The 19,646-nt window shown below is 35.2% G+C and overlaps 1 protein-coding gene across 1 annotated transcript; it reads left to right on the forward strand.

Annotated features, from left to right (window-relative positions):
- The first annotated feature begins 1,698 nt into the window (after positions 1–1,698).
- cdhr2 (cadherin related family member 2) lies at positions 1,699–18,633 on the forward strand. Its single transcript, XM_077247590.1, has 31 exons — positions 1,699–1,832; positions 2,455–2,520; positions 2,749–2,814; positions 2,918–3,057; positions 3,203–3,256; positions 3,336–3,425; positions 6,379–6,468; positions 6,555–6,677; positions 6,883–7,026; positions 7,528–7,603; positions 7,813–7,931; positions 8,113–8,331; positions 8,441–8,596; positions 8,981–9,137; positions 9,220–9,283; positions 9,479–9,722; positions 9,873–10,112; positions 10,375–10,447; positions 10,580–11,164; positions 11,960–12,031; positions 12,163–12,212; positions 12,376–12,536; positions 12,806–12,902; positions 12,997–13,085; positions 13,189–13,257; positions 14,039–14,186; positions 14,342–14,463; positions 14,951–15,064; positions 15,536–15,619; positions 17,782–17,845; positions 18,416–18,633. The coding sequence occupies exons 2-31, from the start codon at positions 2,469–2,471 to the stop codon at positions 18,572–18,574; spliced, it is 3,921 nt and encodes a 1,306-aa protein (XP_077103705.1). The 5' UTR covers positions 1,699–1,832; positions 2,455–2,468; the 3' UTR covers positions 18,575–18,633.
- Positions 18,634–19,646: the final 1,013 nt, after the last annotated feature.

Raw genomic sequence — 19,646 nt, forward strand, 5'->3', positions numbered from 1 at the left:
ACCTTTTCGCATAAAGGATTCTTTAAAATTGAGTCAAGAACCCAGAAACCAACTGAACTTGTTTTAAGAGTGTATACACAGACATACATACGCTTTGTGTGTGTGTGTGTGTGTGTGTGTGTGTGTGTGTGTGTGTGTGTGTGTGTGTGTGTGTGTGTGTGTGTGTGTGTGTGTGTGTGTGTGTGTGTGTGTGTGTGTGTGTGTGTGGTCCTGGTAAACACTACATCATAAGGACAAAATTTCCCCACAAAAAGGCAAATATCCGAAATCCTTGTCTGTGTGGGAACATTATTTGGGAATAATGATATTTTGCTTTCCATGAGGAAAACAGCCTATAAATCAGACTAAATTATGTTGTTGTTTTTTTTGTAAAAGTGCAGAAAGTTTTCTGTGATTGGAGGGTTTAGGGGTAGGGGATAGAATATACAGTTTGTACAGTACAAAAATCTTTTTGTCTATGCAAACACAACATTGTGTGGGCGTGTACGTGTGTGTGTGTGTGTGTGTGTGTGTGTGTGTGTGTGTGTGTGTGTGTGTGTGTGTGTGTGTGTGTGTGTGTGTGTGTGTGTGTGTGTGTGTGTGTGTGTGTGTGTGTGTGTGTGTGTGTGTGTGCGTAAGTGGAGAAATATACAGTTTGTACAGTACAAAAATCCTTTTGTCTATGAAAACACAACATTGTGTGTGCGTGTACGCGTACGTATACGTGTGTGTGTGTGTGTGTGTGTGTGCGTGTGCGTAAGTGGAGAAATAAATAATATTTATAATAAAAAATTTAATGAAAGTATAATATTTTATTCAATGATACAGAACTATACCATTGTATAAAGCACTGATCTATTTAAATGATTTGTATATATCAGTGGTATAAAGTCCAAATAGAGCATATGTTGCTTGCTGCTTAATAGAATTAATCTACTATAGGATTAGTTGATCTTCAGGGCTCGAGTGGGTTTAGTTTGATCCCTCATTCCACAGCATGTCCAGTGTGGTAAACACCAAACAATTAGAGACAAACAAACACAAGCTTTTCTGTCAGTCCCAGGAGAAAGTTCCTCCATTGTTTTTGTTTGGTAGCGGTAAAGATTGTCCCAGGGGAGAGTATTCTTTTGTCTTTCTCTCGTTAATTATGAAGGCCCACGAGGGAAGTGGGCTCATTAGAGCCGGGCAGAGAATATAGGAGGTTCTTGAATAGCTAATGAACTCATTTGCTCCCTGGGATCTCTCACACCACATTTCTGTCCAGCTCACTGGTGTGATGCCAAGAAAGAGCCAGAAAATAAAACCTGGATATGAGGACGCATGGTTCAGTAGTTGGCTTGGGAAGCAGATGCCTTATAAACACTTCACTTGAAATGGTGATGTGCCATGTTCTTGTCATCTGGTTTCTTATAGCTTTTATGACCTTATCTAACCAGGTATAATAAAAATGTTCCAGTTATTTTCTATTCCATGCAGCCTTCATTAATCTTGTGTCTTTGAGTTCGCTCAGGAGTTGCTGAATTAATGTGTGAATGGACTGGATTATTCTAGACATAATCTGTTGTGACATTTGTTTGCCTACCCAGACTTGCTCCGCTAAACCATTCTCTGAACACTGTTTTAGGATCTGATTCTGTGGTGCCATAAGCAGCTTTATCATCTGTCTACAGGGTGCGAAGACCGCCTTAAGCACGCAGGCTTTTCTCCCCAGCGTTGTTAATGATTAATGTTTACAACTGAAGGACAGTAATAGCCAGTGATGCACTAGACAAAGGTCTCATATTATATTTTGTTGTTTCTCATTTGACGAACGCCACTTGTCGGAATAGCACTATAAGAGCAGATTGGGCACGGTAAGTCTCCATCAGCCATATCATTTTTCTCTTGTTATATCTATTTATATTCAGTTACTGCCATTTAGAACAATAGCCTATATACGGAATAAACTTTAATTCGCATAAATTACTTTTTTTATGAATGATGGGTTTGTACTGAGCTTTAATTCAATTTTGATTGCAGACTATGATGTCTTGACGAATCTAATCTCATAGTCATGGAGAAATATTTAAGCTTGAGATTAAAAAAAGAAATAATTTGTGATTTTATTTAGTTATTGGTATTCTAAATGAAAAATCTGTGAAAGTGTGTTATTTGTGATATTCAACCATTCCAGGGCTTGAAATGTAAGAATTTTTTTTTATTTTTTTTTACTATTAATTACTTTGTTGTTACAGTTTTGTTACTAGAGAGAGCTCAATTAGTGCGTGAAATCACAAATATTTATAGCATTAAGTACATTTCACAAGTTCTGGAAACAAATTTAAGTATTAGGTCTTGTGCTTTCTTTTTGTTTCATTACATTTGAGAAATAAACCACTATAGCAAAATAGTCAAAGTTCTATCTTCTATAATCTTGGAGGTTGAAATGTTTTGCGTTCAATTGTGATTTTGTGTTTCGTTTCTTTGATATTACAGCCTTATAGACAGACATGGGGAGAATGGGGACACCTTTACTTCTCCTTTTCAGTTTTTTAGTTTCTGGTGAGTATCTGAGAACTAGTCAGTGTCCATTTCATCTTTCAATAAGATGTGACTTGTTATACTGCACAGCTCAAAGTCCAAATTTGAGTGGAGAGAAGCCAATGTGATTAAGTTGCACTGTCATACAGAGAAATATTCGAAAACTTGGCTCTCTAAAATAAGAATTTTTTTCTCTTACATTTGCTTTCTTATGACTCACATGCTAGTTCATATTTGTGTTTTCTGCAGCGTATTGTAATTCTGTCCCTGTGATTAACATGGCTCTGGTAGAGCTGAGAGAAGATCTTCGAGTAGGTCTGTACATCAGCCAGTCTCAACTCTTAAACTCAATCCCATTTTACATTATTTGTTCTATGCCTGAATGTAACATTCTCCCAATTATCCATTAACCTAATAGGTGAACATGCATTTCAAATTATTGCATCTGATCCGGATAATGACCCTCTAACATATGGTATCAGTGGAACCGACGCTAGATATTTTGAGGTCAACAACGCAACTGGTGAAGTCAAGATCAAGACTCTGCTGGACAGAGAGGTATAGTTAGTTAAGAAGTTCTGCCTTCTATTCCTGAATTGAGATGAAGGACAAATAATTTCCACAACAATTTTATTACAATTACTCTTCATGAAAGACAATCATTTAGGCTTACTTTGTGAATGTCTGTGTTTTCTTTTATCAGTCAAAAGACCTCTTACTCATAGATGCTTTGGTGAATGATGGCGTTTATGCAGATGTAAGTTGGGAATATGAAAGTATTACAATGGTCAGAAAATTCACTTTCCTGAAGCCTAATATTATTTCTGCCCTTTTAGGTGACAAAAAGCGTTTATATTCCTGTGTTAGATGCTAATGATAATGCACCTGTATTCAGTGGTCTGCCCTACAACGTAGAGGTCCTAGAGGTGAGTTTAGCATAAGCCCTTTATTCTGTGGTGTAGCCTAATACTGTATATGGATGTAAAAATGGATTATCTAACTGCTTCCTGCATTGAATCATGCCTTCAATGTAACAACTTTTGTCATTTAGCCTACTCACCATAATGTCTTCCACAACAGGGTCATTGCTTGGGTTGAAAAAAATATATACAATGAAATTATATATTATTGTATTGTATTTAGTATTTAATTTCTAAAAGAATAGACCCTACGCTAAATTAACAAGTTCAAGTTGTAACCTCTGCACAGTTATTATTAGCATAGTTATTATTAGTTTGTTGAAATCTTACGATTGACAACAGCCCCATCTACTGGCCGGAACAGGTAGGCCTACTGTTAAAAATGTGTTTTAAAAACGCTGCGCTCATGCTAGGCAAAAAGCGAGAATAATAAAAAGCAGCCGATATGATTTGATTACTGTATATCTTCCCCCTTCATGGATTCCATAAGAGAGGTAGCATATCCCAGTGTTTCCCAACCCTGTTCCTGGATGCACAATGAACATTTTGGAAGTCTCCCTTATCTGAACCATATTTATGGTCTTGGAGCAGGGATTGTCTTTTTATTGGGAGATGAGAGATTCCGTGGTTTTTGGAAAAAGCGTAACGGCTAACTTGAATCACGTGAGGCTCCTCAGTTCAGAGCCAGCGTTCAGTTTAATGACAGTCAGTTTACGTTGCACACAGTTTCTTGATAATTAGCGCGTTCTTCTTGTGAATAAATGTTCTATATTTGGTGTTATATCGCTAGTAAACGTACAGTAGGACTGCAGTGTTTGTGGAATGTGCTTTACTGAGCGGAAAAAGAGCGCGAATTGCACTATTAGCTGGGTCATATGAAATTTCAAATAATCTATGTAGCCTACAACATACAAAAAATGCAGTCACTGCGTAAAAAACACTTGTCCTGAGACTAAATATAAATAGACTTATAAGATAAAAAATATTTTAACATATTAAACAGATAAAAATATTATTGAAAATAAAAAAGTCTCTAGTAGGTAGACTACCCACTTAAGTGCTATTTTTCGCTTGTTCCACCTTCTAGATGACCAAATTGAATGTTAAATACTGTTAAAATACATTTTAAATATCATTTTTTGTATTATTTTGTTTATATATGCCTCTTTTAATTGTTAAAATATTTTTTTAAATTATAGAAATATTTCAAATAATAGAAATGTTGCAATAAAGTTATGTCCCACAACATACGTGCAACCCTGTTACCGAAATATTTATCCTGGCAGAAGAAGAAAACAACAACAGTGAGTGGCATGATTCACAGGAAATTACATCACTAAGCAGATTATGGCCAAAATGAGTAGAACAAAAGTAGTCTATGTTCTCTTTTCGATTTTTCATAGTATTGTACAACTTTTAGTCTTGATTGAATGTGTCACTCTAACCAATGCGACACTGTTACACTTATTATCAGAATAAGACAAATTAATTTAAAGGTTTTGTTCTTCTTTTTTGCATAAGTAAGTTTGTCCTAAAGATGACAGTTAGAGCAGGGTTCTCACAGGGGCTTGAGCTATTGTCCTTACCGTAGTTTGAAGGGTTATGCATTATGCATTTGAGCAAATACTTGAAAATATATACTGAAATCAGTCAAATTAAACATGTCACAGTTTAAAACTTGGCAAAGATGGAACTCAAAAGTAACTGAAATTAATTTAAATCACGTGATATCTGAAATGAAATAGTTATATAGATTGATTGTGACTTTCTTTACTTAATGGCAGGAAATAATATTTAAAAAAATCAATAAATATTCTTTTTTTCAGGTTCCAGAGTATTGGTAACAGGGTTGCACCGAGCACACAAATAAAAGTATTATAAAATGTGTGCCTTTGATACCTGAGCTGAACGAATCAAATTATTAAATGGTCTATTGCCTGGTTTTATGAAATACATAATCAAAAATAGTAAAATAAAGGGCCAATTTTTCAAAATTATGGATGCCTAAATTGTCCTCCAATTCTGGAATGACCCAGCCTCAGATTACTACTACAGTCTGGAAGCCATAGAATAGCTACAACATTTAATTAGCCTATTCAAATATTTATATTTTGTTTACCTTCATTAATTAAAGTGTTAGAGCTATATCATTATACACAGCAGTCATAAATCATTACAATTCAAGTCTTATTTGTTGAAACCTGGAAGCCTTAGAGATTACACATCTTTTTTTCTCCATTAAACAATATTTATAATATAATTCATCGTAGTGCATAACAGTCATTGCCATTCAAGTCTTATTATAATTGGTAAAACCTGAAAGCCAAAGAAACAAAATATCAATATTGTTTATTTTCTAGACAGTATTATAATATTATATCGCCCAATATTACACAGCGCCTATACTACTGCTACTGGGTTTGAACAAATCATTATTTTGTGAACTAGATCTGGTTGATCCGTGATTCATTCACAAATCCTCCTATTCTCGAGTCAGTCCAACTTGCATTCAGAAGTAAACAACTCACTTTATCCAAATATTATGAGTGTAAATTTAAGTCTGAATGACAGAAGACTGATATTGTATTGACCACTTTTATGATATTTTTATGGTGCAATTGAGTCCACTTTAAAGCTTGAAAGTTTCAGTCAACATAATTTAACTGAATGAGTGACAAGTAGATTATTCTGCATTCTCTTGCGGAAGAAAGTCAGTCGAGTTTAGAACAACATGAGTGTGAGTAAATGCTGACTAATCTAATTGTTTCAGAGGAGTTGAGGTTTACAAGCTGTGATGGTGTTGATCTTGTGTGAATGTGAGCTGGGCTAATTCTGTTTGTAATATACTCCAATTCACCTTTATGTCTCTGAGCAAAGAGTAATCTTCAAGAATTGACAATGTGTGTCAGTTTTATTTTTTTCACATTTATACATGATGTTTTCCTATTCCCTCCTTCAGAATGTACCTATTAGCACTCAACTGTTCAAAGCCAGCGCCACAGATAGTGATTTTGGCCAAGCTTCTATAGTGTCCTACAAAATTGACGAAGTATGTTCCCTTCCATGGCATAAATTACATTTTCACTCTCACATCTCACATTAATTGTATTCATAACACAGTATGTTTTGTCTTAGGTGGTACCAAATGATGGGGTTGACCTGTTTTCACTTTCTGCGACCACTGGATCTGTTGTCCTGGTGGGAACTTTAAACTACACTGAGAAAAGCCCTTTCTATCAGATACGAATCAATGCATCTGTGAGTATTTATTTGTGAAGTTATCATATTTAGATAAGTGTTGGGCTGTTTTAGAAAATGATTGAGGGAAGATATCTGTGTAGGGAATGCACAATCAAAAAAGATGCGTACAAAATAATATTTATAAGCAAAACAAGCAAAAAGTGATCTGAAAATCTACATACATTTACTGTGTCATGTGCTAAGTGTTCATTGGTTTTGTCAGGATGGTGGTGGAAAATTGCATGGTGAAGACGTGGTTCAATCCACAGCAGCATTTGCATTCATTACGGTTAAAGATGTGGCGGATATCAACCCACAGTTTCTGAATTTACCCAACATAGCTGCTATTGACGAGAACTCGGATGTGGTGAGTGGTGTATTTTTTGTTTTAAAATTTATTTTGTCATGCTGTACTTCTCTACTTGTACATCACAATGCAAAAATCAATGCTAAATCCAAATAATAAAATAAAATATAAAATTAAATAAAAAAACTGGAAAAAAAATGTGCAAAATAAAGAGACGCTCACAAGTGTTTCATTGGTTTGTACAGGCTGTATTGTTTTTTGCTTTGGTTTTTACAAAATTTGTTTTAACTTTTCAACCTTAATCGACTATGCAGTTCATATTAATACATTTCAATATTTATTTCGGTGTTACTTTGTAAGCCAGTAAAAGTAGTTTTAAACTATATAAAACTACTTTTATAGTGCTATTTGTAAGTGTTACTTTTGGTACTGTGTTTGGGTACCGCATGATGTCTAATGTAAAATCTGGATCACAAAGCAAAACATCTGAGATCCACTGGTGTAATATATATAAATGACCTCTCTCCTTTGACCCTCTCACCATATGCTGCTCCATCTCAGGGTAAGTCAGTCTTTACTGTGAGAGCCAGAGATCCAGACACTGGGGTCAACGACAAGATCCTCTACAGCATTGAAAGTGAGTCAGCTGGAAATTTTATTTTAAAGATACTCTTGAACTTTGAAATATGAACTTTATATTTTGTCTCTAAAATTGTAAAAATACTCCATTCACTCTGTTACCAATCATTATGATATACTAAGTAGTTTTGGACACCCTTAATAAAACAGCTATTTCTTGGCAAATTAATGCACTTTTTGTCTCTATTATTTTGTCATTTTACACAGATACTAATGCACCAAACCTGTTCCAAATCACTGAGGAGACTGGTGAAATATCTGTCAAAACTAAATTTGACCGTGAGGAGTTACTGGATATAGATGCTACTGTAATACTGCACATAAAGGTGAGTTTACTGACTACTGAATTTGATGGTATCCTGCTATCATGATATCAGAGTGATTACTATTTGACGGCAAACCAATAGCACTATACTTTTAACTTTAAAATGTAAGTATCATATTCTTAGGTTTATATGAACTGCGCTTTTTTATTTTTTTGCTCATTTATTTCTTCCTGTACTTCAGGCAAGTGAGACACAACTTAATGTGGATGGAGTTATTGCGAGCACAATATCAGAATTACCGATTTCTATTGGCGACATCAATGACAACGGCCCTGAATTTTATGAGTGTGAGAGTGAAACCTGCACACAGAAAAACAGCTTCACAGGGAAGGTTGATGAGCATTCATCTGTAGGACTGGCAGTAAATGACCTGAATATAAGAGTCAAAGATCCAGACCAGGTTTGTAGTTTCAACACTTGGATGGTTTCTTCTGATGATATTTTGTTTTATTGAAATGGTGACTATTATGTTGTTTTATTTGTTGATGTTTAACTTATTTATGATCCAGGGGCAAAACAGCAGGTTTATTCTCGAACTTGCTGGACCCGATAAGGATGCGTTCCTTGTCAGTCCCAGCTCTGGGTTGGGAGACAGTTTTGTACAAGTGACAATAAAAGATCCTGATCTTGTTGATTATGAGGAGAAGACAGTAATGTATGTTCAGGTATGTATTTGAAGGTGTGTCTCTGGAGATTAACCAAATAAGAAATCCAGTCTGTTACTTTGGAAGATGCCAGAATTATCCTAGCTTAGTGAAAAGGACTTTGCCTACTTAAGATCAATTACTTTTTAGAGTGAATACAGATATTGAAGAGCATGCCAGGAACAAATATTGGGGACTTTACTGTTTTCAAGTTAATCGCATCTACTTGGAAACCAGGAAATGTTTGATTATTTTAAACTGCATGGCAATTATGTGTGTAACTAGCCATAAAACAACAACAATTTATTTTTTTGCAATTAGTATAACTATTTACTTCACCAATCAAAGAAAATAATAAGAAATTATAATAAAATGCACTTTTCATGCTTTATTATATCTTCCCAGATTATTGCTAAAGATGCCAGTGCAGACTTCACCGCTACGGCCTCTGTCACCATTAAAATCAATGATATAAATGACAACTTTCCTTTGTTTGAGGACAATGTTTATAATGCAGAGGTTAATGAACACTGTGAAAATGGAACTTTTGTGGCTACCATTACTGTAAGTGCACTTTCTTTTTACCTTTATCTTGTCGTGGTGAGTAAAATTGTATCTTGCACTCACTAATGTTCTGCTTTGACAGGCAACAGATGCCGATGCCTTGGATGATGGCAACATCACTTACAGATTGATGCCGGAAAGCATGTATGTTGAATATTCAGTCTGATATCATTTGGTTAAGCCAAAACTATTCAGTTACTTAGTTTGTGCAAGTTTCTAGCTAAATATGTGACTATGCGGGGTTAAATGCATTTAAATCAAACTGGAGCATAAAAAAGAAAAAGATGACTTCAAATGTTTGTTTTTTTTTCTGTTTTTTTCTTCTCAAATTGACTTCAGCCGGTCGTTATTTGATGTCTATGAAAAGAATGGAACTATCTATGTAAAAAATGGAGGACGTCTTGACTGGGAAGGCACCAATTCCTACTCACTCACCCTGCAGGCCTTAGATTCAAAGCGCCAAATTGGTAGCACTGTTGTGATGATCGACATTATGGATATTAATGATCAGAAGCCAGAGATGAACAGAGAAGTTTATGAGGCCTATGTAAAAGAGAACAGCAATTTGGAGCTTCAAATCAAGGTGACATTATGCAACTGATTGAAAAAGCGGCGTAGACATCTCAAATGATGAAAACAAATTGTGTGAATGTTCTTTATGACACTTTTATCCATGTAACTACCATGTAATAGTGTCCTTATTTTCTAAGACCTATTTTTGAATTTGTGATAGGCTATAGACGGAGACAAGCCAAACACACCAAACAGCAAAATCCAGTATCACATTCAGGACAGCTTTTTCAGTAGTAACTTCACCATAGAACCGAACACTGGTTTGCTTAAAAACAATGGTGAGTTGGACCGTGAAGCCATGGACCCTCTTCTAAAGGGTGTGATTGATTTGACGGTGCTCGCTTCAGACATGGGCACACCATCCCTCTCCTCATCAGCCAACGTGACCATCAACATTGAGGTGAGAATACAGCATTTATACAGTTAGAGATGTAACTATGGTACTTCATGTAAGTGCCCCCGCAAAACAAATTTAGTTAAGCTGAATTTGACCATTTATGGATGTGACTTCGCAATTATACGTATCCATTTAAATGTTTGTATCTTTTCATATTTATAATTTATTTATATGCCGTTTTTAAAATAGATTTAGAAATATAAATTTGAATAATTCAATAATATAATTAATTCACTTATTTTATTTTTCTTTCTATTTTCCCCAGGATGTCAATGACAATTCTCCACAGTACCTGGATACTGCTCCCAAAACCTTTCATGTAAAGGAAAGTGAAGGAGGCAAGTACTTTTTCTGAACAAATTTCATTACGATTTTAAGTAGTTATTTCCATATCTATAAAATTATTTTCAATACCTACATGTTACGCGAAATATCTTGTGAAAACCGACACTTCTTGTCGTCCCGTTTAGGCATATTGGTTGGCTCTCTGCTGGCTCGCGATGCCGACCAAACGGACTTGAATAACCGCATCATTTTCAGCATCACTGATGGCAGTTTCGGGAGTTTCATATTATTTTCTGAGACCTTCAGTGAAGGTTACAGAGGCAACATCACGGTAGATCCTGCCATTGAGCTGGACTACGAAAGTGACCGCAAGACTTTCAATCTGAAGGTGGATGCCTCAGACTTGGGTCAAAAAAAGGCTACAATTGAAGTGCAAGTGATAGTGGATGATGTTAACGACACTCCCCCTGTATTCCCATCCGGCATGACCCTGAATGTAAATGAGAACAGCAGCTTGCCAGATCCTCTGAAAACAATCGAAGGCAAAGATGTGGACACCGAACACCTTCTAGAATATGAGCTTATTTCTACTGAATGCCAGTGCAGTGGCACCAGAGGGCCGTGTCCAGAGGAGTGGTTCAAAGTTGAGCGTAACGGCGATATAAAAGCGATTAGTAGTTATGATATTGACTTTGAGAAATGTGATAAAGTGTTCTTGACTGCCATGGTGGTGGATCTTCTAACTGAGAAGGGGAAAAACAGTACTGAAGGTGTGTTCTGTTGCTTCTTACTGTCTCAAAAATGTGCTGTCTTTCTTTTCAGCATTGTTTTTTTCCACAAATGTGAATAGCAAGGAATAGCTCATCTCCAAAATGTTCTAGTTTGTATAATTCTTTATTCCATGGAGCATCGCAGGTGTTTTCCGTAGAAAAAAATGGGATGATAATTTCCATTTCCCAATTTTTTCTCCATTTTTTTATTCAATCTCTATCCACATAAGGTGAAACTCGAAAAATTAGAATATGCAAAAGTTATAATTTTGCTGATTATGGCTTACAGCTTATGAAAACCCCAAATACAAAATCTCAGAAAATTTGAATATTACATGAAATCAATAAAAAAAGGATTTTAAATACAGAAATGTCGCCCTCTGAAAAGTATAATTATGCATATGTATATAGTTATACTAAATATATTAGTTTCACCTTTGAATTTGAATTACTGAAATACATAAACTATTGCACGATATTCAAGTTTTTCGAGTTTCACCTGTATAGTCAAACTTGCCATGTCATGATTGGTTATGTGGCACTCCTTTGTCATCAGTGATTTCAAACTTTGAACCCTAAAAATGAAGAAAAATACAGAACTCAAACAACATGAGGATAAATTAATATTTTTAGGTGTTTTTATTCCTTCAAGTTTTACATATCGCATTTAAAATGTTATATATATATATATATATATATATATATATATATTTCCCATCTCCTCTCTCATATTGACCAGTACCTTTAATATTGAGTGCATTAAATATTAATAAAATATTGTTCACCTGCTTATAGGGATTGTGACAATTAATATTGTGGATATCAATGACAACGCTCCAGAGTTTATTGCCTCGCAGGAATTCTATGGTAAAAAAAAAAACACACATTCTAAAAAAATGTCATCGTGACCCTGTTTGATTTGAATTAAAGCATAAATGTATACTAAGTAAATGTATATTATGCTTTCAAAAAGTTCTAACATATTTCTGCTTCTCCAGTTGTAGTCATTGAAAAAGTAGAGAAGGGCACATCTGTCGCCAGAGTTTATGTAAGTGTGATAGTTTACTTATTGACAATTTGAGGTCTCTTTATATCTGTCACTCTTTGTACTGTAATATACATTTATCCACTGTTATGTAATTGTGTAAGTCAGAATGCAATGTCTCTAATAAAGTATGTTCCCTGTGCTTATTTCCTCTTACCCTATTAAGGCCAAAGACAGTGACACGGATGAAAAGAACAGGAAAACCAGCTTTAAAGTTAACACGGTGCACTTTATCGGCAGTGAAGGGAATTTCACAGAAAATTTGTTTCTTTCTGCTGACTCTCCCGCTCAGGAAGATGCTGAAGGAATCTTCACTACACATATAAGGTGAGAAATTAACATTTCTAATTCCTTATTGTAAGTCCTTATGTGGTGCGATGCAACAAGTTTTCAACATCAAATTATTTTTATGGCCACGTTGAAGTAAGTCAAAACAGAATCAGAAAATAGAAATTGTCACATGTCCGACACTCAAAATGTCGATGTCCCTGGTTGGGGAATAACTAATGTATTGCTTTACCCGAGGACAAGTGATTGTAAATGCACAAAGAAACTAACTCAAGGTAAACAAGCAAATGCCCATTTATAATATCCAGGTCCCAGAAGACAATGGAAAATAATAAAAAAGGGAAGTACATATTGGAGGTGCAGGCATCAAACCTTGATGGTCTCAGTTCCATCTCTGTGGTTGAGGTAGAGAATCTCCACCCTTACAATTCATTCATTCATTCATTCAGTCAGTCAGTCTTGTTTGTTTTGGTCGATTTCTAATTGCATTATCTTGCAGCTTCTCACAGTTGACAGCTCCTACAGAGTCAGTCTCAGATTTAATGCGCCTGTGTCTGTAGTCAATGAGAATTTGGGTCAAATCAGAAAGTAAGGAAATATGAATCATGATTATAGTTTGTTTATTTATTTTATAATTTTTTAACAAAGATTCAGGCCAAAAAAGTAAATGTGTGTGATATATCTCTTACAGTATTCTGACTAGTGCTACAAAAGCAACGGTGGAATTCTTTAATGTGTTTAGTGAGACTCGTGCTCAACGGTAAGATTCCACCACCCACATCCCCATTCATACATACATACATTAAACTAAATTGAATCTCAATAAACACATGTACGCCAGGAATATCTGGATTTTTCATTCATGTTGGAATTTGTAAGATCCAGCAGGTGGCGTGTACATCATAGAATAATGAGTCGGTTTGTATTTTCTTCCCCCAAAGGGTCTCAAAACTCCCTGTAGATATTAGAGTCTTGCAGTACCACTGTTATTAAGCAAACATTTCCTTGTGTCGCATAATTACAGTAAAGTTTAGATTTGATTTTGACAAAGGGCCAGCTTTATATATATCCGTTTTTTTTAGAATTGATAGATTATAGACTGAAAATTGTCATCCTTCACTCACTCTCATGTCTTTCCAAACCTGTATGACTTTCTTTCTTCTGTTGAACAAAAAAGGAAACTTTTTTAAAAGAATGTTCACGCTGCTCAGTGTTTGTTATTGTTGACTAAAACTATTAACATAGTTTTTGTTAACTGAAATAAAATAAAATATAAATATTAGATAAAAAAAACTAAATTACTATAAAGCTGAAATAAAAATAAAGATAAATAGGAAAATTAAAAAAAACTAAATTAACATGATATAAGGAAATATCAAAATTACTCAAACTAAAAGTACTGTGAAAGCTTAAACAATTTAATACTATAAAAACTATGAATTAAAAATATGAATAAACATATATAAACATATATATAAATTATACAAAAAATAACTGTGGTTTCCATACAGTGAAAGCAGAATTTGTTATTTCTTTTGCAGAGCTGAAGAGACGACTGTTTTGGAGGCATATTTTGTGTTCAGAAATGGCACGGCTCTTGACTACGATGCAGTCACCTCAATCCTGAATTCAGAGGAGGTCTATAGGGAATTTGGATACCAACTAACTGAGCTTGGATTTACTGGCATTGTAAGTAGTTACAAATAATAGGTTAATAATTTCCCTTTTCAAAACACGTGATGAATTATGATATTCCAAAAGTTGAGCATTAAGGCCAACATTGTTGTTCAAAACATTAAGCATTCATTTTTTTTAAATACATTTTTTTTCGATTCCCTTAAAAGTCGACAACCATTACTGAGTCTGGAGGAGTCAAGACAGAGGTATTCATCATGATTGGTGTGATGGCTGCACTGGCGATCGTTCTTGTTGTAACAACCATCTCACTCGTGTGTATCAGAAGAAAGTAAGAACTGCTGAATTACCACCCATTATAGTTTAATGATGTTAAAGAAACACTCATTGCTGTGTTTGCAATATGCTTTTCAGTCTATGATGTATATCATTTGTTTATATTTCACCTTTTGAGAAACTTTAAAGCCAGATTGTAAAATGTATTTTGCTAAAATTAGCAGTCATGCCTCTGAAGTTGGACAGAAAGACATTAAAGCTTATGTAAAGCTTACCCTGTAGGGTGAATGTACTATGCAGAGAACTTGAATAATCCCGCCTGTCAGACCTGTTTCCAACATCATGCATGGAGCCAGCATTATACAATACCCTCTGACCTCAGTCTGGGTCACAAACAGTACAAATCTGCTAACTATTTTCAACAGTTTCTAAAATAGCTCTTCTGATGTGCAGTGCACCCCAAACACACACACACACACGCACAAACACACAGGAGTTACTCCATATACAACTTTACGGTATTGGTCTCTTTTACCCTTCAGCTACAAGAGGAAACTGAAGGCAGCCAAAGCCATGAACTCAGCAGCCACCGTGGTCATACAGAATCAGAAGACCGGGCCTGTTGTTCCTGGAACCAACAAATACACCAAAGAAGGGTGAGACAGAAATAAAAAGCTACCTTAAATGCTCGCCCTGTGTAATGATCCTTTTGGGTCCCACTTTATATTAAGTGGCTTTACGTACTTTTACTTACATTGAAATTAATAATTTGATATAATGGACTTATTGTGTACATACATGTTTTTACATTGTACTTATATTTTGAAAATGCCTGCATGTAATTACAGTTGTAATTAATTTATGTAATTACATTTGTAATTACACTGTTGAGCCTTCCCTTACACCTTAACCAACCCTTAAACCTACCACAGCCTCTAACCTTACCCATATCACACCTCATTAGCTGCAAAAGTCTTTTACAATGCAACATGGACACAATAAGTACATTGTACTTATTTCTCAACGTAAATACATAGTACTTAAAGCCACTTAATATAAAGTGGGACCTCATTTGGTCCTGGCATTCAACAGCAGGCTGGTGAATGAGATTGTCTGATATTCCACAGAGCAAACCCAGTGCTGAATATGAATATCGACACAGCCACAGACCTTGGCTTTGATGAAGATGGCTCCAGCGCAGACAGAGAGAGGTACCGTGAAAGTACACTATACACATCAAGCTGGAGATTCACATTGTAAAAAAAAATGACATTTTGCTTAGGAAAAAAAAGTCTCTGATGCTCACCAAGGCTGCATTTATTTGTTACAAAATACAGTAATAGTAATATTGTGAAATATTTTTACTTAATATAAAATGTCTTCCAAGTTTCTATTTGAATATTAGCACTTAGCACTTACGAGCATTTTCCACAAGCGACTTTATGAACTTTCGTGTTCATTTCACGTGCATTTCACAAAAACTCACTTAGCACGATCACACGCAGCTGCGCTTTAAGTGATACTTAAGAGTCGCTGTCCATATGTCAAGTGCTGAAATGTCACCTTGTAGAATGACTCATAATTGTAGCACACGCTTGTATTTTGAAATGTTTAGCCTAATTGTTTTCATCTGATGTGGATTTTCTACTAGGCCAATAATCTATAAAAGCACAAACCTACAGGTGGAGACACCAGCAAAAATGACTGAACCAAAAAAATACAAAGAAAGTATATTTTTCAAAAATAGGAGATTAATGTTATTTTAGTGGAGGTGGAGCTATACAAACATAGTATTTTTCATCAGGTTTAAGGGCAGTCATACAAATAAACCAAAACAAAAAATCTGGGAGGATATCCTCTGGGAGGAAACTGACTGTAACTAGGGACATTAAAAGATCAGAGAAGGAGGTCAGGAAGAATTGGCAAGACTTGCTAAAAGGAAAAGGGCACTGCAGAGGACAACATTTAATAAAACAGGTGTTGGGTCATTTACATTTATTCATTTAGCTGACGCTTTTATCCAAAGCGACTTACAATTGCTATATGTCAGAGGTCGCACACCTCTGGAGCAACTAGAGGTTAAGTGTCTTGCTCAGGGACACATTGGTGTCTCACAGTGGATTCGAACCCGGGTCTCTCACACCAAAGGCATGTGTCTTATCCACTGCACCATCACCACCCCCAATGATGCACCATCACCACCCCCAATGGGTCAATGATTCAGCCCTTCTTACAGCAGAGGAAGAAAGGGCCTTGTCACTACTTGGCACAAGTGCTTCAGATAGCATTTGTGGTGGTGTTGGCATCCATGGAGGAGGAAGGGTATTCAACCTCAGCCTGAGTCAGGTCCATTCATGCTCAGAGGAACTATCACTTTAATCTGCCATCTCCCAGCACCTACCATCTCCTAGTCCTCCAAACAACCCTCCCAGGCCTCAGCAGTTTGAGAATGTTTGTTGTTGTAATCAGGACATTTGAGAGTGTCCTTACTTAACAGGGAGAAAGATGAAGAGATGGTGGAGGAGGAGGACAAGGACAAGGATGGCATGGGACCACATGATGGCCAACCAAGAAATAGGCTACAGGGCTGGTTTTCGTGATTTTTTTTTAGTTCATCCCATATTTCCCCAGTCTTGGAACCATATTACAACTTTTATTACTTTTTTTGCTCATTCATTTAATTTAGATTCAAATTATTAGTTTAAATTATTTCTATTTTTTCTGCCCTTTTTAATTATTTTATTTATAAAAAAACAAAAAACAAGTAATAAAGTGTATAATAAAGTACACTCAAAACAGACCGTAATATTAAGATCAGTCGTACGATCGTTTTTACAAACTTTTAAGGCTTACAATGCTTTTGGGAAACGCAACCCAGGGCAATATGATACCAGATTGCATATTCAAAAACTGACTCTGCTGTAAAGGACAAAAGACACTGACCTACACTGGAAGTGTTTGCATGCATATTCATCTAGTCATGGAAGCCCACATTACTGCATCTACAAAATCATTTTAAGATCTGCCAATTGTCTAGAAACAATGCTGTAGTCCTCCATGACAGATGAACATCTGCATGCATTGATATGTGGGCAGTAGTAGATTATTAGTTTTACTAGCAATAGTTTTAGTTAGATGATGTGGTTAGATGATGTGATGTGGTGATATTGGTGACCCCATATTTCTCAGAATCACACTAAGCTATACCACATGCTAAATGAAGCATGTTTTTGATTTTCTTTCAAGCTACATAACTGGTCTAAAATGCCTCTACTAGTAACTTTTACCCCTATAATGTCACTTATGACTTCATACAGAAGATTTGCTTTGTGAGATTCTGATTATGTGTGTATGTTGTGTCTGTTCTTTTTAGCCTTAATTCCCTGGACTACAACATTGATATGACCATGACAGAGAAAGACACTATGCCAATGATGGTAAATGTATTATTAAAATTTATATAATATACAGAAGGGTGGTATTATTCATGTTCAGAAACAACATTTTTCAGAAACAACATTAATTTAAGTGAAGCAATGAATTAACATGAATTTGATCAATTGTGTTAGTATTTATAATGTACTTTTTTTTAATTTTTTTTTTTTTTTTTTTTACTTTAATACCAGCAGAACTCAAACTGCATGAACTCTTTAAATCATGCTGGAGAACATGATCATCAGGTTTTACATAAACTTGTGAGGCTTTCACATTGTACTAATTTGATTTGAAATTATAGAAATAGTGTAGCATTTAAAATATTTATTTTTCCCTTAATGTTTAATGTTTTTTTGTTTTTTTACCCCAAAAGTTTACAAAACCCTGAAGATATTTAAATCAGATTTTCAGGGTGATTGCATTCAGATTTTTTTTGTATTCCACAGTATTTCAAGCATATTTACTTATGGTGCAAGGGTATAAATGCTGGCGACACAAGTGCATTTGACGTCTTTATAAGCTATTTAGATATGAATGTTTTTTGAGTACTTATGTTTTTTGTTTTGCGATAGGTAATTGAGGAAGAAGAAGAGGAGGAGTATGACGACAGGAGTGATTCTCCTTACATTGAGCCTTTGGGCGCTGCACTGGCCCAGCGAGAGAAGAAGAGAGGTGCAGACAGTCCTGGTCTCACTTTTGCAAACCCTTCCATAGACACCACTGATCTCTAACAATCAACCTCTGACCTCCACCTGTCTGCCATTTTATATGTGGTTCTGCCAAAAAGGAGTCTCAATTTCTCCACTATATTCTATGTTTGGCCAAACTGTAACTCTTTAAAGTTGTAAAGTTAACCCATGACTTTGAATGCTGAATCTACAATGCACTTTGAAATGTTGAGTTGGTCTGGGGGGGGGGGGGTGAAATGTTTGGAAAAGAACCATTCTCAATGCACTAAAAACAAGTGGTAATTCAAACAGACTTTGAAGCCTAATTTTACCTTTCATTATTTTTGTCATAATTTTCTATTCTTTTTTCATATTGAAGTCTGATCTCCAATATGTGATACATAATCCTTCATACTGTATAAAGTTTTGTTTTACAGAAGAATGGAACTCTTTCAAATTTTTACAATTCTTTTTATATTATTTTCTGTCTCTGAACAAAAACATAAACTTATAAAGTATAAAGCTGCTTGTATTCTCTGCCAAATATTACCTTGGCACTAAGCCGGCTTAGTTTAGGTCTGATCAAAACAAGCAAAAAAATCATATCTTGCTAAGCTAGATTGGTGTCCAGGGTGTATATATCGTAAGCTGTCTATATTTGGTGTATTATAATGTTCAAAAATTATTATTATTATTATTATTATTTTGATATTTTACTCAAATAAAATTGATTATGTTATCAAAATGAGAGACAAAATCAAGTGATTGCTTTTCCCTTGTAGAGATTATTTAATTTCAAAACTATTCACTTCACAGCTCTCACAACAGTCACGAAACATAACACAGAATGTAAGGCTTGAAGGTGTGTTTGTTACGGGTTTGCTGAGCTATACGGCAAAAACAAGACAAATCCATTTAATATTACAGGGTTATACAAAAGCTAATAGAAAAAGAAAAATCTGAAACCCATAAAGAACACCAAACATTTCACAGTCAAATAAATCAGAGACGTCATCTATTACGTTGCCAGAAACACCAAGAATTTCTAGGGTAATTTTTGTCTAACACACAGTACTTGGTACTGTCACTCTATAAATGTATTCTACCTCTCCTTAAATATACACGGTGAATTCAT

The sequence above is a fragment of the Siphateles boraxobius genome, unplaced genomic scaffold, assembly GCF_051911475.1.
Source record: "Siphateles boraxobius isolate OS27281-9 unplaced genomic scaffold, OSU_SipBor_1 3, whole genome shotgun sequence".
Lineage (NCBI taxonomy): Eukaryota > Metazoa > Chordata > Actinopteri > Cypriniformes > Leuciscidae > Siphateles > Siphateles boraxobius.